The sequence below is a fragment of the Pagrus major genome, chromosome 4 (assembly GCF_040436345.1).
Source record: "Pagrus major chromosome 4, Pma_NU_1.0".
NCBI classification, from domain to species: domain Eukaryota; kingdom Metazoa; phylum Chordata; class Actinopteri; order Spariformes; family Sparidae; genus Pagrus; species Pagrus major.
Genome location: NC_133218.1, coordinates 1,140,451 through 1,154,834, shown reverse-complemented (window position 1 = coordinate 1,154,834; position 14,384 = coordinate 1,140,451). Strand labels below are relative to the sequence as shown.

The 14,384-nt window shown below is 41.7% G+C and overlaps 1 protein-coding gene across 1 annotated transcript; it reads left to right on the top strand.

The window, feature by feature from the left end:
- Window positions 1-5,033: 5,033 nt before the first annotated feature.
- On the top strand, window positions 5,034-14,007 carry LOC140994765 (E3 ubiquitin-protein ligase MARCHF3-like). The gene is made up of 5 exons (XM_073464540.1): window positions 5,034-5,178; window positions 5,945-6,060; window positions 6,162-6,452; window positions 12,617-12,823; window positions 13,849-14,007. Exons 1-5 carry the CDS (start codon window positions 5,034-5,036, stop codon window positions 14,005-14,007), a joined length of 918 nt encoding a protein of 305 aa, XP_073320641.1.
- The last annotated feature ends 377 nt before the right edge of the window (window positions 14,008-14,384 follow it).

The window sequence follows — 14,384 nt, the reverse complement described above, 5'->3', positions numbered from 1 at the left end:
GAAAGACAACAAACTGTGTAAGTCAAAAGTTTTATTGACATGTAAAGACCATTTTCTACAACTGTAATGTTACTTGCGTGATTCACATGTGTATCCTACACCAAGAGTGTTCTATTATCTTTCATCAATAGGAGGAAGACGAGTGAATCAGTGCATGAGTGCATCAGTAGTGTAACTTTTAATTTTATTACATATTCAGTTTGGTTATTTCATTTTGTCCTCTGTCGCTACAAACTTCTGGAGGAGTCAGCGAGTGAGGAGAGAGGTCAGTGAACAAAACCAAAAATGTCGATAATAAAACTAAAACATTTGTGCCTCAGTCAGGTCGGATAAATGTTCATCAGCTGTGGTGGTTGTTTGATGGTGATTCACCACCAGCAAAGCGAGTTTGTACACAGGACACAGACACCTGTCAGTGTGTTTGAATCTTTCCTCTCTGTAATGTTACGTTTATGAAGTAAATACATTTCCCCACCAGCTCCAGTCAGCAGTCAACATTACAGAAACACCTGACAATGGCGGTCACCTCTGCGGATCACTGCTGCAGTCAGGTTGATAAAAGATAAAGATTAAAGAAGTAAACAGCTCAGGATCAGAGTAGAATCTGATGTGACTCTGGTCTGGCTCTGCACCCAACTCTCTCTGCCCACACAATGCTCCGCAAACATCTTTTGAGACACCTGAGATGTAAAAATGTATTTATTTATTGTGCATTTTTTTCCGGCAACTGGAATCCATCACTTGGAAGTACAGTATACTAGTCAAACATTATTTTCCCAGTAATTACAGCCAGTTTCTATGATTTTTTTTTTTAAAGGAAAATGGCTTGGGCATGATTAGAAGATGTAAAATAAAACATTATTAATATCAGCAACATCAGCTGTGAATAAGTAAATTGAGCAGAACAAAAACTAAAATATATCAGAAATTGATACACATGAGCTATTGTAAAAAATATACAGTATTAACAGGAAAGCATTTGTTTGCATTCTTATGACCATATTTCTGAAGCTCTTATACATTTGCATTGGATGATGTGATTGAAAGTGAAGAGAGAATGCTCTGTAGGTGGCTTTTTAAAGCTTTACCAACAAGCCAGAGGACATTAAAATCAAGTCATGATTGTTTTTATACTGTTTGTTTGTCCAGAGTTCCATGTCTGCAACACTGGAGTGGGCTCTAAATCAAAGAATAAGGAACTTTCCCCACCATAGACATGCAGCATCCTCATCTCAAACCAGACATAACCAAAACAACAACGACACAGTCTCATGTCCTTCCTCACCTGTGGTAGAAGCTATGGATACAAGCAGCCTGTATTACCATAGGAGCTGGGAGGCCAGTGAAAGGCTCGCTCTGCTGCCTGCCTGGTAGCCCCCTAACAGGATTAAGGGGGGAAATGGTGAGGTGGTGCTCCCGCTTGGTGTAACTCACTCTGATGTGATTTTCATTTGTCTGGCCTGGCCCTTACTTTCCCCTCTGTCTAATCCTTCACTATTCTCATCGCCGTCCATGAGCCACGTTAATCTGCTGGCAGGCATTAGGAGGAGAGGCTTCCTTACACACACTCTATCTGATATACACAGAAGGGAAGGGCTGGTTTTCACTGGGAGCACACACCATCACAGAGTGTCTGTGGATATCAAGTTGATGGTAAGACTACTGTTATAAATTATATTACTATATACTAATTATAAGTTAACTTGTTGCTTTTGGCTAGCCGTCATTAGCTCTATTATATGTGACTGGCTCTGCTCTGCAGCAGTTCAGTGTTGTGTTTCATTTGTCACTGTATATGTGTTTGTGAACAGCACCCTACGTTGACCTGAGCCAGCTCTTTGCAATAGGCCTCCTTAAAAAAATAACAATAATGTGAAAGTGAATAGAGAGGAGTGACAATCAAGCCAGTTACAAACAAGCTCAAGAACAAATGTTATGAGTGAGCGTCACGTCACTGTTGACTCTGTTGCATCAGACACAGATCATTTACACTTCAAATCTACACTGAAAAACAAAGAAAAAAAAAAGTTCACATAATGTGAAAGTGAAAAAATCTGCCAATGCAATAAAAATGTGAAACAAACAAGAATAATATAACACTGCCCTCCTGTAACGGAAAAGATTAAACAGAGAGCAAGTTAATTTTATTGGAAAAAAGTGGGAAATTTGTCTCTGCACTGACAGATTTTCACCTGTTTTCAGAAAATAACCAACAGTGACACAGTATCTGCCTGTAAGGCTGAACAGTGACATTAGAATTTGGTGTTGAAAACAAAACCTGAACTGAAAAATTAGAAACTTGTTATTGAAAAACTCATCAAAATACAAGAAAGATCTGTCTGTGTTATTTTCTTCAGGTTTTGTTTTACAGTGTTAATTATGTCACTGTTCTATCCCCATACCATTTGAAGTCGGATATTCACTCTTTTTTGAGCTTCAGTTTGGCCTCCACCGAATCCTGAGAATCTTTAGCTGCTTAATCCTCCGTCTGTGTTGACTAGAAAGTTGCTGTGTGTGTCCGTTGTTTGTTGCTGGGCAGGTATTGTACAGTGGGTGAATCAAAGCTTTTTCACTGAAAACAGCTGCTGGAAATGATGTTTTCGACAAGAGCGGTCAGAGGGAAACAATTAGCAAAGTTATGGGAAAAACAAGAAAAATTAATTGGTTGGGTTGGCTGTCTGCAGTTTGCTCCCTGTAGCATACGAGCAGTCACACTGAACCAAAAGAGGAGAAAGTTGTAGGTCAAAATATTGAGTCTAAAAAGCTCCGTACAGGTTCTTTGTATACTGTAAGGGGGCTCACAGATTGTATCTGGACACCCGTCCAGAGACGCAGCACTATGCTGGGTGGATGTATGAACTGTTGTTTGTCAAGTAACACTTGATATGCACGAAACTCCCCCAGTTTCATTTCTACATATCTATTTGTGTACAGATTAAACAAACAAGGTGTTAATACGTGGATTTTTCCAGATCCTGTTTTCTTCTGCCTTAGTCATCATGCTAAGCTAGGCTAACTAAGTCTTCACTCCAGCTACAAACTTAAAGCTATGGTCTACGATCTGAGAAAGATTTGAAAATGCATCCCCCCCTACACCCCCCCCTCCCCTCTGTGCTCCTTAATCCCTCCCCTCCGAGCTCGTATCGCTCTCCCCTCGGAGCCTCCCGCGACACACCCCCTCCCGCAACAAGCAACAAGAGCGACAAGCCGGCAGAAACCAAATACAGCGCCAGCTTTAGTAACGATGTCGGATTCACAGGTAAAGTTACTACAATGCACGTTGAAACTAAGGTAAATCTTGTAAGTCATTACAATGTCCACAGCTAAGCTCCACAGCCAAGCTAGTGTAACGTCATTAGCATGTTACAGCTACGTTACGTTACAGCTACATAATAAGTTACTATTTATCAACAGCTAAGTTAGCCACTTCTAAAAGTTATTGAGGGCCAAGAGACTAACAGATGCTGCCGTCAGCTTTAATCATAACGATCACTTCCACATTGTGGCTGAAAACTAAACCTACATGAGCCTCGGACCAGCTGTGTCCCAGCTGTTGTCTGAGTAGCACCAGACCACGACACCAACGTGCCCCGTAAACCGTAATCTCCTGTTTATGACAGATACGACACACAAATACACACATCGTAACGCGTATACGATAATCCATCATATTGATTTAGCAAAGGCTTCGTTGAAAACAAATGGACAAGACCGGGAGGAGGGTTAGCAAAACAGTTGAGTAGTGACTGGGCGAGAGGTTTTTATGGAGAAATAAATCCGGACAAGATGAATGAAACCCCAACCTGAAGCGGAGGTTTCATTCATCTTACTTGCATTGGTGCTTCATTTAGCTGCCACGAGCAAATAAATAGGCTGATTTGTTGTAAACATGATAGCAATGTTAGCTTACAAGGCTAACATAGAGGCTAACGTCTCTAAATTGTTTCGACACCGCCTAATAACACAGACAAAAACGGCAGCTTTCACAGTCATAAGCCAGCATCGGCATGAAAGTTATCTGTGTCACAACATCCACAATAAAGACGAAAGATTACCTGTTCAACAGAAACTCCGCTGTATCAGCATCGGGTCCATATCTTCACAGACCTTTCGCCACCGTTCAAATGATGACCCAATGTTTACTCGGGTTTGAGACCTCTTTGTTTCACATCTTCGCTTTGTGTCTTTTCAGTGACAGACTTTCGCTTTCTTTCAGCCTTTGTCGGTGGGGCAAGCAGAGGCCGCTTGCTGTCCCTCTGCTTTCCCTCCATACCTGAACTGCTCAGGGCAAACAAACCTCTTGTCCGCTTGTAGTTTCAAATGCGGAAGTGGGTCGGGACGAGGTGTGACCAGGAGCAGGAGAGTGAGCGAGGGGAATGGATGGGAAAATTGACCAATAGGAGGCATGCGGGCCGCATGGCTCCTATTGGTCAATTTCTTTTCAGTTTTGCAGGCGCTAGAGAGAATGGATTTATTTGGTTCCTTTTGCTCATCACATTGTGTAGGTCGTACTATTGGGCCATAACCACCATCTAAATAATGTTAATAATAATGATCAATCTTTCAAATCGTAGACCATAGCTTTAAAGGTGCACTTTAACAATATAAACTTTATCAAAAGACTCATCTGTAATATTCATTTTATAGTTATATTTACCACACATTTCACTATAACATTGCAGGTGTATTTATACATAACATCACTGAGTCTAAACATAAGTGAAAATATCAGTGGAAAACTGGTCTAAGGTGTCAAATATAATTGATGGAAACAACTCATTAATAGCATCAGAAAATCTTAATAACTGTCTAGTGTTCGACACTGTGTCAAAACTGTTTGTGTTGGTGCAGTTGGATCGTGAACTGTACCTCCATCACTTGAGCTTACTTGTTAATTGCAAGTTGATCATTTTGATCTTAAAATACATTTAGTTGCTATTGAATTTTTACATGTTTGTGCATGTCTGTTCCTTTGTGTCTGCTCACAGATGTGATGCTCCTGACATGAGTGAATGGCCCCTGATATAGCAGATATGACAGCAGAGGAACCCCTGGGCCAAAGGGTGTGCAGCCCTGTGGGGGAGGTCAAGTTAATGCCTGAACACGGGCTGAAGGAGGAACTCAAAGGTTGCAACCAAGAAGGAACACATTATCACACAGACATGCCCAGTGAAGAACGTGCAGCAATCACAGACAGGTAACATAGTTTCATCAGAGGGGCAACAACACACAGACTCATCTCTTCTGTAGAGCTGTTTGATGGGGAGAGTTACTGCATCTCTATAAAAAAAGACTTCTGGGAAAGCATGTCACAGATGAAATAAATAATAATACCATCAACAACTACAACAACAATAATGAAGGTTGTTTAATGTGTCATTCAACCTTATCTGAAGGCAAAAGTGTTTCAGTTGTTTAAGCGGTAAAAATAGATCATGTTTATATAGTTGATGCCCCCAAGCAAACAATCCTAACATTCTCCCGCCAATGATGGTACATGTAAACAACACAGAAACATATATTAATTTACTGTGGTCCTAAAGAGGAAACCTAAAGAGGGCTTAAATCCTCTTCAGTAGTTTATATTTCCTGGAACCTAAAGCAGAGCTGTAAAAAAAAACAAGCCATCCTCTAGGTATGGATGAATCAAGCAGTGCCTTAAAGGATGAGTTCACCCAAAAAATATAATTCAGTCACCATCTCCTCCCCTCCTCCTCTTTTTTGATGGAAAGTCAGGTGAAGTTTTTGTGAAGTCCACAAAACATTTCTAGAGCTTCGCAGCAAACAGCGTTGCAGCATTCTCCTAAACAGCTGAAGTAACTGGGGACTTGTAAAAAACAGCTGAAAAAAACATAAAATGGCTCCAGACAGCTCGTCCAGTGTAATCCAAGATTCCAGAAGCCCACAAATTAATTTGAAAAAGACATCTACACCCTTTTTGCAGCTGAAATCTTCACTGCGGCTGCTGAGCTCAAAGTGTTAGTGTGCACACCTTCTAAAGTGGGTGCACAAGCTCGACCTCTTAATATTCAGCAAAAGTGCAATGAGGGTAGGTCAAAGGTAGGTCAAATTAATTTTGTTGTATGCCCCCCGAAATTCGAGACCTTGAGTCCTTCTGTGTAGGGTTATGACATGAAAATGTGTGAGAAGCCTTTTCATAGAACTACCAGCACAGCTCTAGTAAGATAAATGTTTACCCTCACACACTCACATACACTCTGCTGTCCTCTTGTCTCTTGTGTGTCAATCTTTGCAGCGAGGAGCCGTTCTGTAGGATCTGCCATGAAGGCAGGACCTCAGGGGAGCTGCTATCCCCCTGCGAGTGCTCTGGTAGCCTGGCCATGGTTCACCGAGCCTGCCTTGAGCACTGGCTCACCGCCTCCAACAGCAGCCACTGTGAGCTCTGCCACCACCAGTTTGCACTGGAGCGCCTGCCGAAACCTCTCACTGAGGTAGGCCCACAAAATACACTGCATTGTCATGTTGTGTCAGTAACACCATTCACACTGCCCTTTGAGTGCGGGGATCATGCGCCGATTCTCCGTATCCTCCTCTGTGTGAAAGTCTCAGATGTGGCGAGGGGTGAAATTTCGCTGCAGCTCTGCTGCGCCTCCAGAGGTAGTATCAGAGGCGCAGCAGAGGCGAGCCGGAGTCTGTGTGAATGGATGAGCCAGAGGTGCAGAGCGGGGGTGTGTCGATCTGATGGTGTTCACAGTCTGATAACTAAACAGGTCCTTCACTCAACAAAATATAGAGAAATGTCGCACAAAGCAACGTTACATGACCAAACAACAGTAACGTAGTAACTGGTCCTGTCTTTGGCAACTTATATGAGGAAAAAAATACCGCAGTTATACGTGGAGAAGTGTCTGTCATCCTGTCTGTCCTCATTTCCACATTTCTGCCTGAAAAACAGCGTCCCCGGCAAAAACCTTTAACTCACCATGTGTTTGTCTCCTTCCACTATTGTGTTGTTGTAGTTACTGTCTTGAAAAAAATCACTGCGACGGTCAGTCCTCCCGACCAAGACTTCAGTGAACTTTCCGCCAGAAAACAGCATCCCTCCCCATGAGTGAGAGAGTCAGACAGCATTATAACAGTATCCATATGATTATAAACAGTCGGCGGGTACATGTTTAGATTAACAGGTGGACACCGGGGGAAACTCGTTGAGAAAAAAACACAGACGTCAACATCATGACGTGTACTGTCACCCCTCTTTTGGATCCGCAGCACCAGTGTGCTGTATGAATTAACACACTGGTGTGGCTTTACACCGAAGCTGCTTGATTCTGTGTGAACAAACAAATGCAGAGAATTGGTGAGCCTTCGCTGCTGAGATAATGCAGAGTCTCTGTGTGAAAAGGGCTAGTGTAGCTCGTCAACACGCTGCTTCTCAGAATTCAAGTCTTAAAGGGTTATATTTGTCCATGATTTGACATATCAGTCTATGAGGTCTTTGAGACCTTTACCTTCACCCCTGTACAGAGAGTACGGACAAATAACTAAAAACCACGACAAATAAAGTAGAACTATCAGTATGGCTTGATATCACTTGGGGTAAATGAGAAAATATATTTGTTATTTAGGTTAACCAACTTTTTAAGCAGTCTCCATGGTACATAAGATAGAGCACTAAGAGCCACGACAGCTCTGGCTTATAATGTTTTCACCTTGTGAGTCTGTGTTTGCATGTGTCATCATGGCAAAACGTGGTCCTGGAGATACCTACTGAAGCGGGAGCTGCTATGGAGTACTGAGTACTCATGTAATAATGTAGTAATGACCACTGAGTATTCATGGGTCAGAATGTGAACATGTTGACGGCCGTCGCGGCTGCTGTGACCATATTGCAAGATGGTCTCTAGTTTTATCTAAGATTAGTTCTGATCAGAGTTGATCTAAACCAGGTTTAAAAATGACTAAATAGAGATTTTGTCAGGCCTGGACTAAAATGAGGACTCAGATGCAGAGGATATCACGCACAAGCACACTTTATTGATTTCAGATCCTTCTTTGAAGAGTGACAAACAATTGGGCTATGAAAAACTCACTTAATAACTAAGGCCTGGCAAGATAACTCACGGAAGAATAAACTTCCTAATAAGGGAAATCTCTCATAAAAAGGGAGAGACAAAAAACACACTAGAATCAGGGAAGACCCTAAAACATAAATCGCTCCCGAAGGAGGAAAACAAAAACTAGACTAAAAATCAAAACGCTCCCGAAGGAGGAAAACCAAAACTACTGATAAACAGGACAGAAGAAAAAGGCTCACCTAAACAGGAGGCTCTACAACTATCTAATACTATCTAAACACAAAATCGCTCCAAAAGGGAGGACAGAAAACAGTTTACAAAATAATACAAAACAGACACTAAACTAGAAAACTTTAACAAACGAAAAATCACTCTCAAAGGAGGAAACAGAAAACAACTTACGTGGCGTATCAACACTCTTGGCAAAACTGACTATGACTATGGTAAAGGGCTTGGGTGCACGGACCAGGACGAAACACTTTGGCACAAGACAAAGGGAAGACACAGACTATAGGCACATGAGGGTAATGGGGAACAGGTGGAAACAATCAGGGATCAGGTGAGACAATCAGACCGGTGACACATGAGGAAGGGCAAGTGACCTGAAACGAGAGGAGAGTTAGATTTCAAAATAAAACAGGAAGTTACGAGACAAAAACCCAAGACAAGACAAACCTCACCGCAGTGTGACAGATTTAGAATTGATCAGAGTTCAATTAAGAACTAGTCTCCATTTAGTAAATCCAAAGTATTGATTAAACCAAAATGAACCTGGGTTCATCAGTATTGAGATACATACTGTAAATAAAAAATAGATTTGCATGCTGCCGAGACCTAATAATTATAAAGGAGAGAAAAACGTTTTAACCTACTTTCAACTGCTATGTAGCTTTTCTTTAACAAAATGTTAGATTGCTTGCTAGCTAAAAATGTAGTGAGCTGTAATTTCTCAATCTGCTAAAAGACAGTGTAGTGACAGAGTTAGGGAAAACAGATCCCCATCCACCCTCTGGAAGCATCCAGGGGCATAAAATCTCAGGCTCACCAGGAGTTGGAGCATTGGTAGTACAGGTACATTTCTTTCACTGCCATGTGTTACTGTCGAATCTTCCCGTTCAGCTCCGTGACAGTTAGTCCTTACTGATCTCGACAGAAATGAAGTAGCATCGTGAAACTCAGTTGGGCTGTCCCTTTACTTTCTTCGTGGAACTTTATCATTATGTTAAATCCATCTCAGTAATGCTGCCATAGACACACACCTCTGTCTACATCATTGGAGCTGAGGTGGAGAAGGTGAACAGTTTGAGGTACCTTGGAATTACCATCACTGATCATTTTCACAACACATCAACACCCTGGCTAAAATAGCACAGAAAAGGCTCTACTCACTATGGAAACTCAAGAAAGCTGAATTCTGGAGCCAAATTCTGGTCAACCGTTACAGTGGAGCAATAGAAAGCATCCTGACTGGAAACATCACAGACTGGCATGGTTCATCACGGCCCAGGAAAGGAAGGCTCTACAGAGGGTGATTAAAACCACCAGAACATCACTGGTACCATCTACAGAGCATCAGTGACATCAGTGAAGTGAAATGTCTGCACAGCGCCCAAAGATACTAAAAGACAACACCCACCCAGCCACAGTGTGTTCACCCTGCTGCCACCTGACAACAGATACAGAAGTATCTGCTGCTGTACCACCAGACTACAGAGCGGCTTCACTCCTCATGCTGTGAGACTCCTGGACTCATCCTCAACTCTCCATTTTCTAAAATAGATGTACCATAAAGGACTATAACATTGTTTAACCTTTTAAACCCTTGTGATTTAAAAAATGACAATAAATTTACATTGTGACCTTGTGTAAAGGTTAGACCTCCTCAGAGACTTTAAAGTCTATACTGGATCACAACATAAATTAAAACTTTAAACGTTGGTGCAATGGAATTAATTTAGGTTTAAAATAAAAACCAAAGTGAGGTTTAAAGAAAGGTTTCAGTTTCTTAAAATTATGCTAGCTTAAAAGTTTGATGAAACCATGATTTAATCTGGTTTGAAAATGAATCCAAAACAGTGATTCAGTGTTATGATTAATGGTTAAACAAGGTGAGGACCCAAATGAAGACAACACACAGGAGGTTGGATTGGGGAACAAAAAGCAAGCTTTATTAAACAAAGCTAAATACAAAAACCAAGAGAAGCCAAGTACAAATTAATGAAAACTCAAGGAACGAAAATCAGAAACATACCAACGGGAGACACTGGAGAAGAACACAGAGTGGCATCACAGGGGAAGACAGAACGAATTGACAAAGACATGAGGGAGAACAAAGACTACAGACACACTAACGAGGGGATCAGATACAGGTGGAGTGAGGCGGGAAAAGGACAGGTGAGGGAAAGGAATGGAAAAACACTGGAAGGAGGAACTGAAAAGCAAGATGCGACACATGAGGGCAACACTTTCAAAATAAAACAGGGAACAGGAGAACATAAAACTGGGATCATAACATTCAGTCCTCTAAATGATGTTGACTTCATAGTCTTACTAAGTGCATAGAAATCTAATGGCTAGACGTAAAGAAGGCTTTTTTTACCACCATGAAAATGACTAAAAAAATAATACTTCATGAGAGAAATCTACATTGGATGGTCCACCTAAATAGACTGAATGTGAGATAGTGTCTCCAACTGTACAGAGGTAGAGTTCTCGGGCCTTTATTGATCTGTAGGTTTGCTGTTGCTTATAATGTCTCGGCTCAAAGTTCAAAATTCATGGCCAGAATTCTGAAGTGTCAGCTATTCTTAAAGGCCTTTTAAACTATACTGTACAGGAGATCTGAGCCTTAGATTTTCCTTTTTACTAGCACATGCCTGTAACCTTTGTCTCCATAGAGCAGTTTGGTTGCCGCGTCTCATATTACCACTTTAAGGTTTGTATGGACCTACTGTATGTCTTCCTTTTTATCAGTTAAAGCAATAGTTTAACATTTTGGGAGACAACATAGTCTCCTTTCTTTCCTAGATAAGGTACGAAGATGTGCGTGGCATTCGCATAATTTTTTATGTGTATCTATGGTTGTACATCTGGCTCCTGATATCACAGTCAGTGGGTGGAGCCTCTTGGCAGTTGCTGCCTTCAGTTGGAGGACCTGCTGCTGTTGGCTGGAGTGCCTGTGCCCCTAAAGCCACTTAGCTTCAGAGCCAGATTAGAAGGTGTTTCCTTCCCCTGCTGCTCTGTAGAGGACAGCACAGGAGAGTGTATTAATGGCCTGCTCTTCTTCCTACTCGTCCCGCAGCATGTGTGGTCACGACCAGTAATCTGCTGATTAAGCAGCATGTCTTCTGCCAGGTTAAACAGAGTTACACAGTGAACAGCATAAGCCTGCTGTCAGGCAAAGCTGGACACATGCACAGAAACACAGGTGCAAGAGTTTGCATTAGTGATGTAGTGCACAGTTGAATGTGTTTATTCTGGAGACACACACATGGTACACTCACACAGGTGATTTCAGTCATTCTGACTAAACATCCCTGTGTCCTGTTAGTTGGGTGGGACCTCTCTCATCCTTTTTAACAAACCAAGTTTAACATATCCAGGTCCCTTCAACTACTTCTACTTTTTAAGAAGGGCCAGATTTGGAGAAAAAGGGAAGTGCCAAGGAACTGCACATTTACATTTACACATGTTAAAACAAGGGCATTTTTGTTTTCTTTAAAACATTAATTTTTGAATCTTAAAAGCAAGTTGCCACTTTGATTCTTGTAAATTCCCTCTACTTAAAAGCCTGGGTTAAAACCTTTTGTTGAATTAGGTGTATTTCTGTGCTTAGTAACAGACATAAGTAATGCTAAGTAATACAATTATCAAAGGGCTGAAATGTTGTAGTTAAAGGGCTGCATTTGGCCCATTGGGTTGCCTGTTCAATAGGTCTGCCAGGGTGTTGAAGAGGAGAAGGAATGTTGTATTTTGAAGTAACAAAATCATATTATAGGTCTATTTCCATGTTTACAAGCATTATTAGTATTTACAATCTTTCAAAAGCACCAGAGAACATTAATAACATCCCCTTTCAACAGAGCTGTCAACCAGTTTGGGAGTGATAGCAAGTGTGTTGTAATACTGTAATTACTGGACCCATACCTCAGTATTTCTGTGTTATTTCCTGGTTATGGATGATATGATCATATCTTATTATCATTCTACAAAATTCTTAATTCTTTTTGCAGCCCTACTGAGTATCAGCTATATATTATACATACATACTGTAAATTCAAGTTCCTAGCAGATTTATAGAACTTCTGTACTTGATTTTTAGGGGTTTTAATACGATTTCTGCTATCACTCACATATATGACTACCAACTGCATGCAAAGGTTCAGTGGATCCAAGCATTTAGCACCACCTGCTGGCCAAATGGAATACTCACCACCCCAGGTGTCCTATCTTCACGTGTCCATATTTCAGTCAAATAGCCCCACCCACACCCTGCCCACCACCATCATCTTGGGTTGAACTTGTTATTTATGAGTGACTGTTAAGCAGCCCTCACCCTCCTCCTTCTTCCTCCCCAGTGGTTGTCTTCTCCATCCATGCAGCAGCAGAGGCGGACACTGTGTGGAGACACAGTGTGTTTCCTGTTCATCACACCACTGGCCAGCCTGTCGGGGTGGCTCTGTGTTCAAGGAGCCATGGACCTTTACAACACCAACGGCATGGAGGCCCTGGGGCTCCTGGTCCTCACACTGGCCCTCTTTACCATATACGTCTTCTGGACGGTGGTATGTTGTTCAGGGTCTACCTGCTCATTCAGACAGGATGTGTTATGTTTATTGTATGTTAAGTGTAATCCAGCCAAGTGCAAAGCCCAACAATGAGCTGCAAAGTGTTAAAATACACTGTCGAGCTGAGGGGGACTGCAGTGTTGGTAATAATTATCTGTGGGTTCATCTCTATGAGCAGCCCTTTTCACATTACAGTCACATTAAAATATTGGATAGCAGCTTCAACTAATTTCGTTTAAATCAATCCTTGAGATAATTTGTAAGCTTTAAATTAAAAAAACTGGATCTTTCGAGAGTGACAGTTCACTCCTGACTTTGGGAACAGTAAATATAAAAACCAAATAGTAGTTCAAAAAAGTCTAAGCTCAAGGTGCTAAAGCTCACTTGCTTTTCTCAGGCTTTCAACCACATCTCTAGGTGGATGGTTGTTGACAAGTAGATAGGACGTGTGATGAGTGTCGTGGAATTTCGGCTCGCTTGACCATTCAGGAGAGATAAAGAAAACTTGGGAGACACGATGACTTATGATGAAGTAGTTTATACAACATGGCCCCGGAGGAACAACATAACAATACAACTGTGTACACAGTGTAATGCCAAGTCAATTCCTCCCGACCCTTCCCACTGTTCAGATTATATCCACCGCTCAGGAAGCACCCCTCCCATACATGGTTATCTGTTTAACGACAAATAAGTGGAAAGTTGCTGCAGAGCTAATCACCTCTGACTTAGTAAGGAATAGAAAGCAAATGCGTAGAAGACAGTTCAAGCTGCTACCGCAGATAGATCGAAGGCCATCCTATGAGTTTACATAAACAACAGCCTTGGTTTGTCAGAGATCCATTTGTAAGCATATCTGCAACTGCTTCTAACTGCTAAGTTTGCAATGACCATGAGAGATATACACTCACAGATCAAGAGGTCACTCTGCCCTCATCCATACATTATCGGGCCTGATCTGAAACTCTAAATTGTAGTTGACCGTTGCCGGTTGTGGTGAAATATGTTTATTTGTTTCTCAGGTATCTGTACGCTACCACATGCATCTGTTCAAGACGTGGAAGATGACTGACCAGCAGGTGAGACTGCAGATTCCGTTTCCTTCCCACATCACACATAACCAACAGACCCTGTCCATAAACACCCTCAGCAAAGCCCCCAACAAAGAGACGATGGTGTAGACTATAGTCTGCAGTAATCAACTTACCTCAAATATGAGGGAGGAGGGGAACAAAGCTCATCCAAATCCTGACACAACAGCAGAGATGAAGCCAGCGTTGGATGACTACTTCCAGAGCTGGAGGACTGACACAGCAGCCTCTGTAATCTATTTCCTTCCAAACCTCTTGTGGAAACAGAGGAGTTAATCTCTCACTTCTCACAACCTTTGAATCTGTCTTTCGGTGATGAACACTGACATCATGTAACAGATTCATCAAGTCAGACGGGTCATTCTAGATCAGTGAGAATCACAATCATCATTACCCGAAGACAATAAAGTGTTCTGGACTATTCTGATGGTCGTGTTATTTTTCCCCCTCATGGAATACGATCAAGA

Bases quoted from the DNA above. Each gene is read 5' to 3' on its own strand.
- LOC140994765 (XM_073464540.1), top strand. From the start codon at position 5,034: ATGACAGCAGAGGAACCCCTGGGCCAAAGGGTGTGCAGCCCTGTGGGG. The intron at 5,179-5,944 runs GTGCAGCAATCA...CCCTTTTTGCAG, and splicing joins AGACATGCCCAGTGAAGAAC to CTGAAATCTTCACTGCGGCT. The intron at 12,824-13,848 runs GTATGTTGTTCA...TTTGTTTCTCAG, and splicing joins TATACGTCTTCTGGACGGTG to GTATCTGTACGCTACCACAT.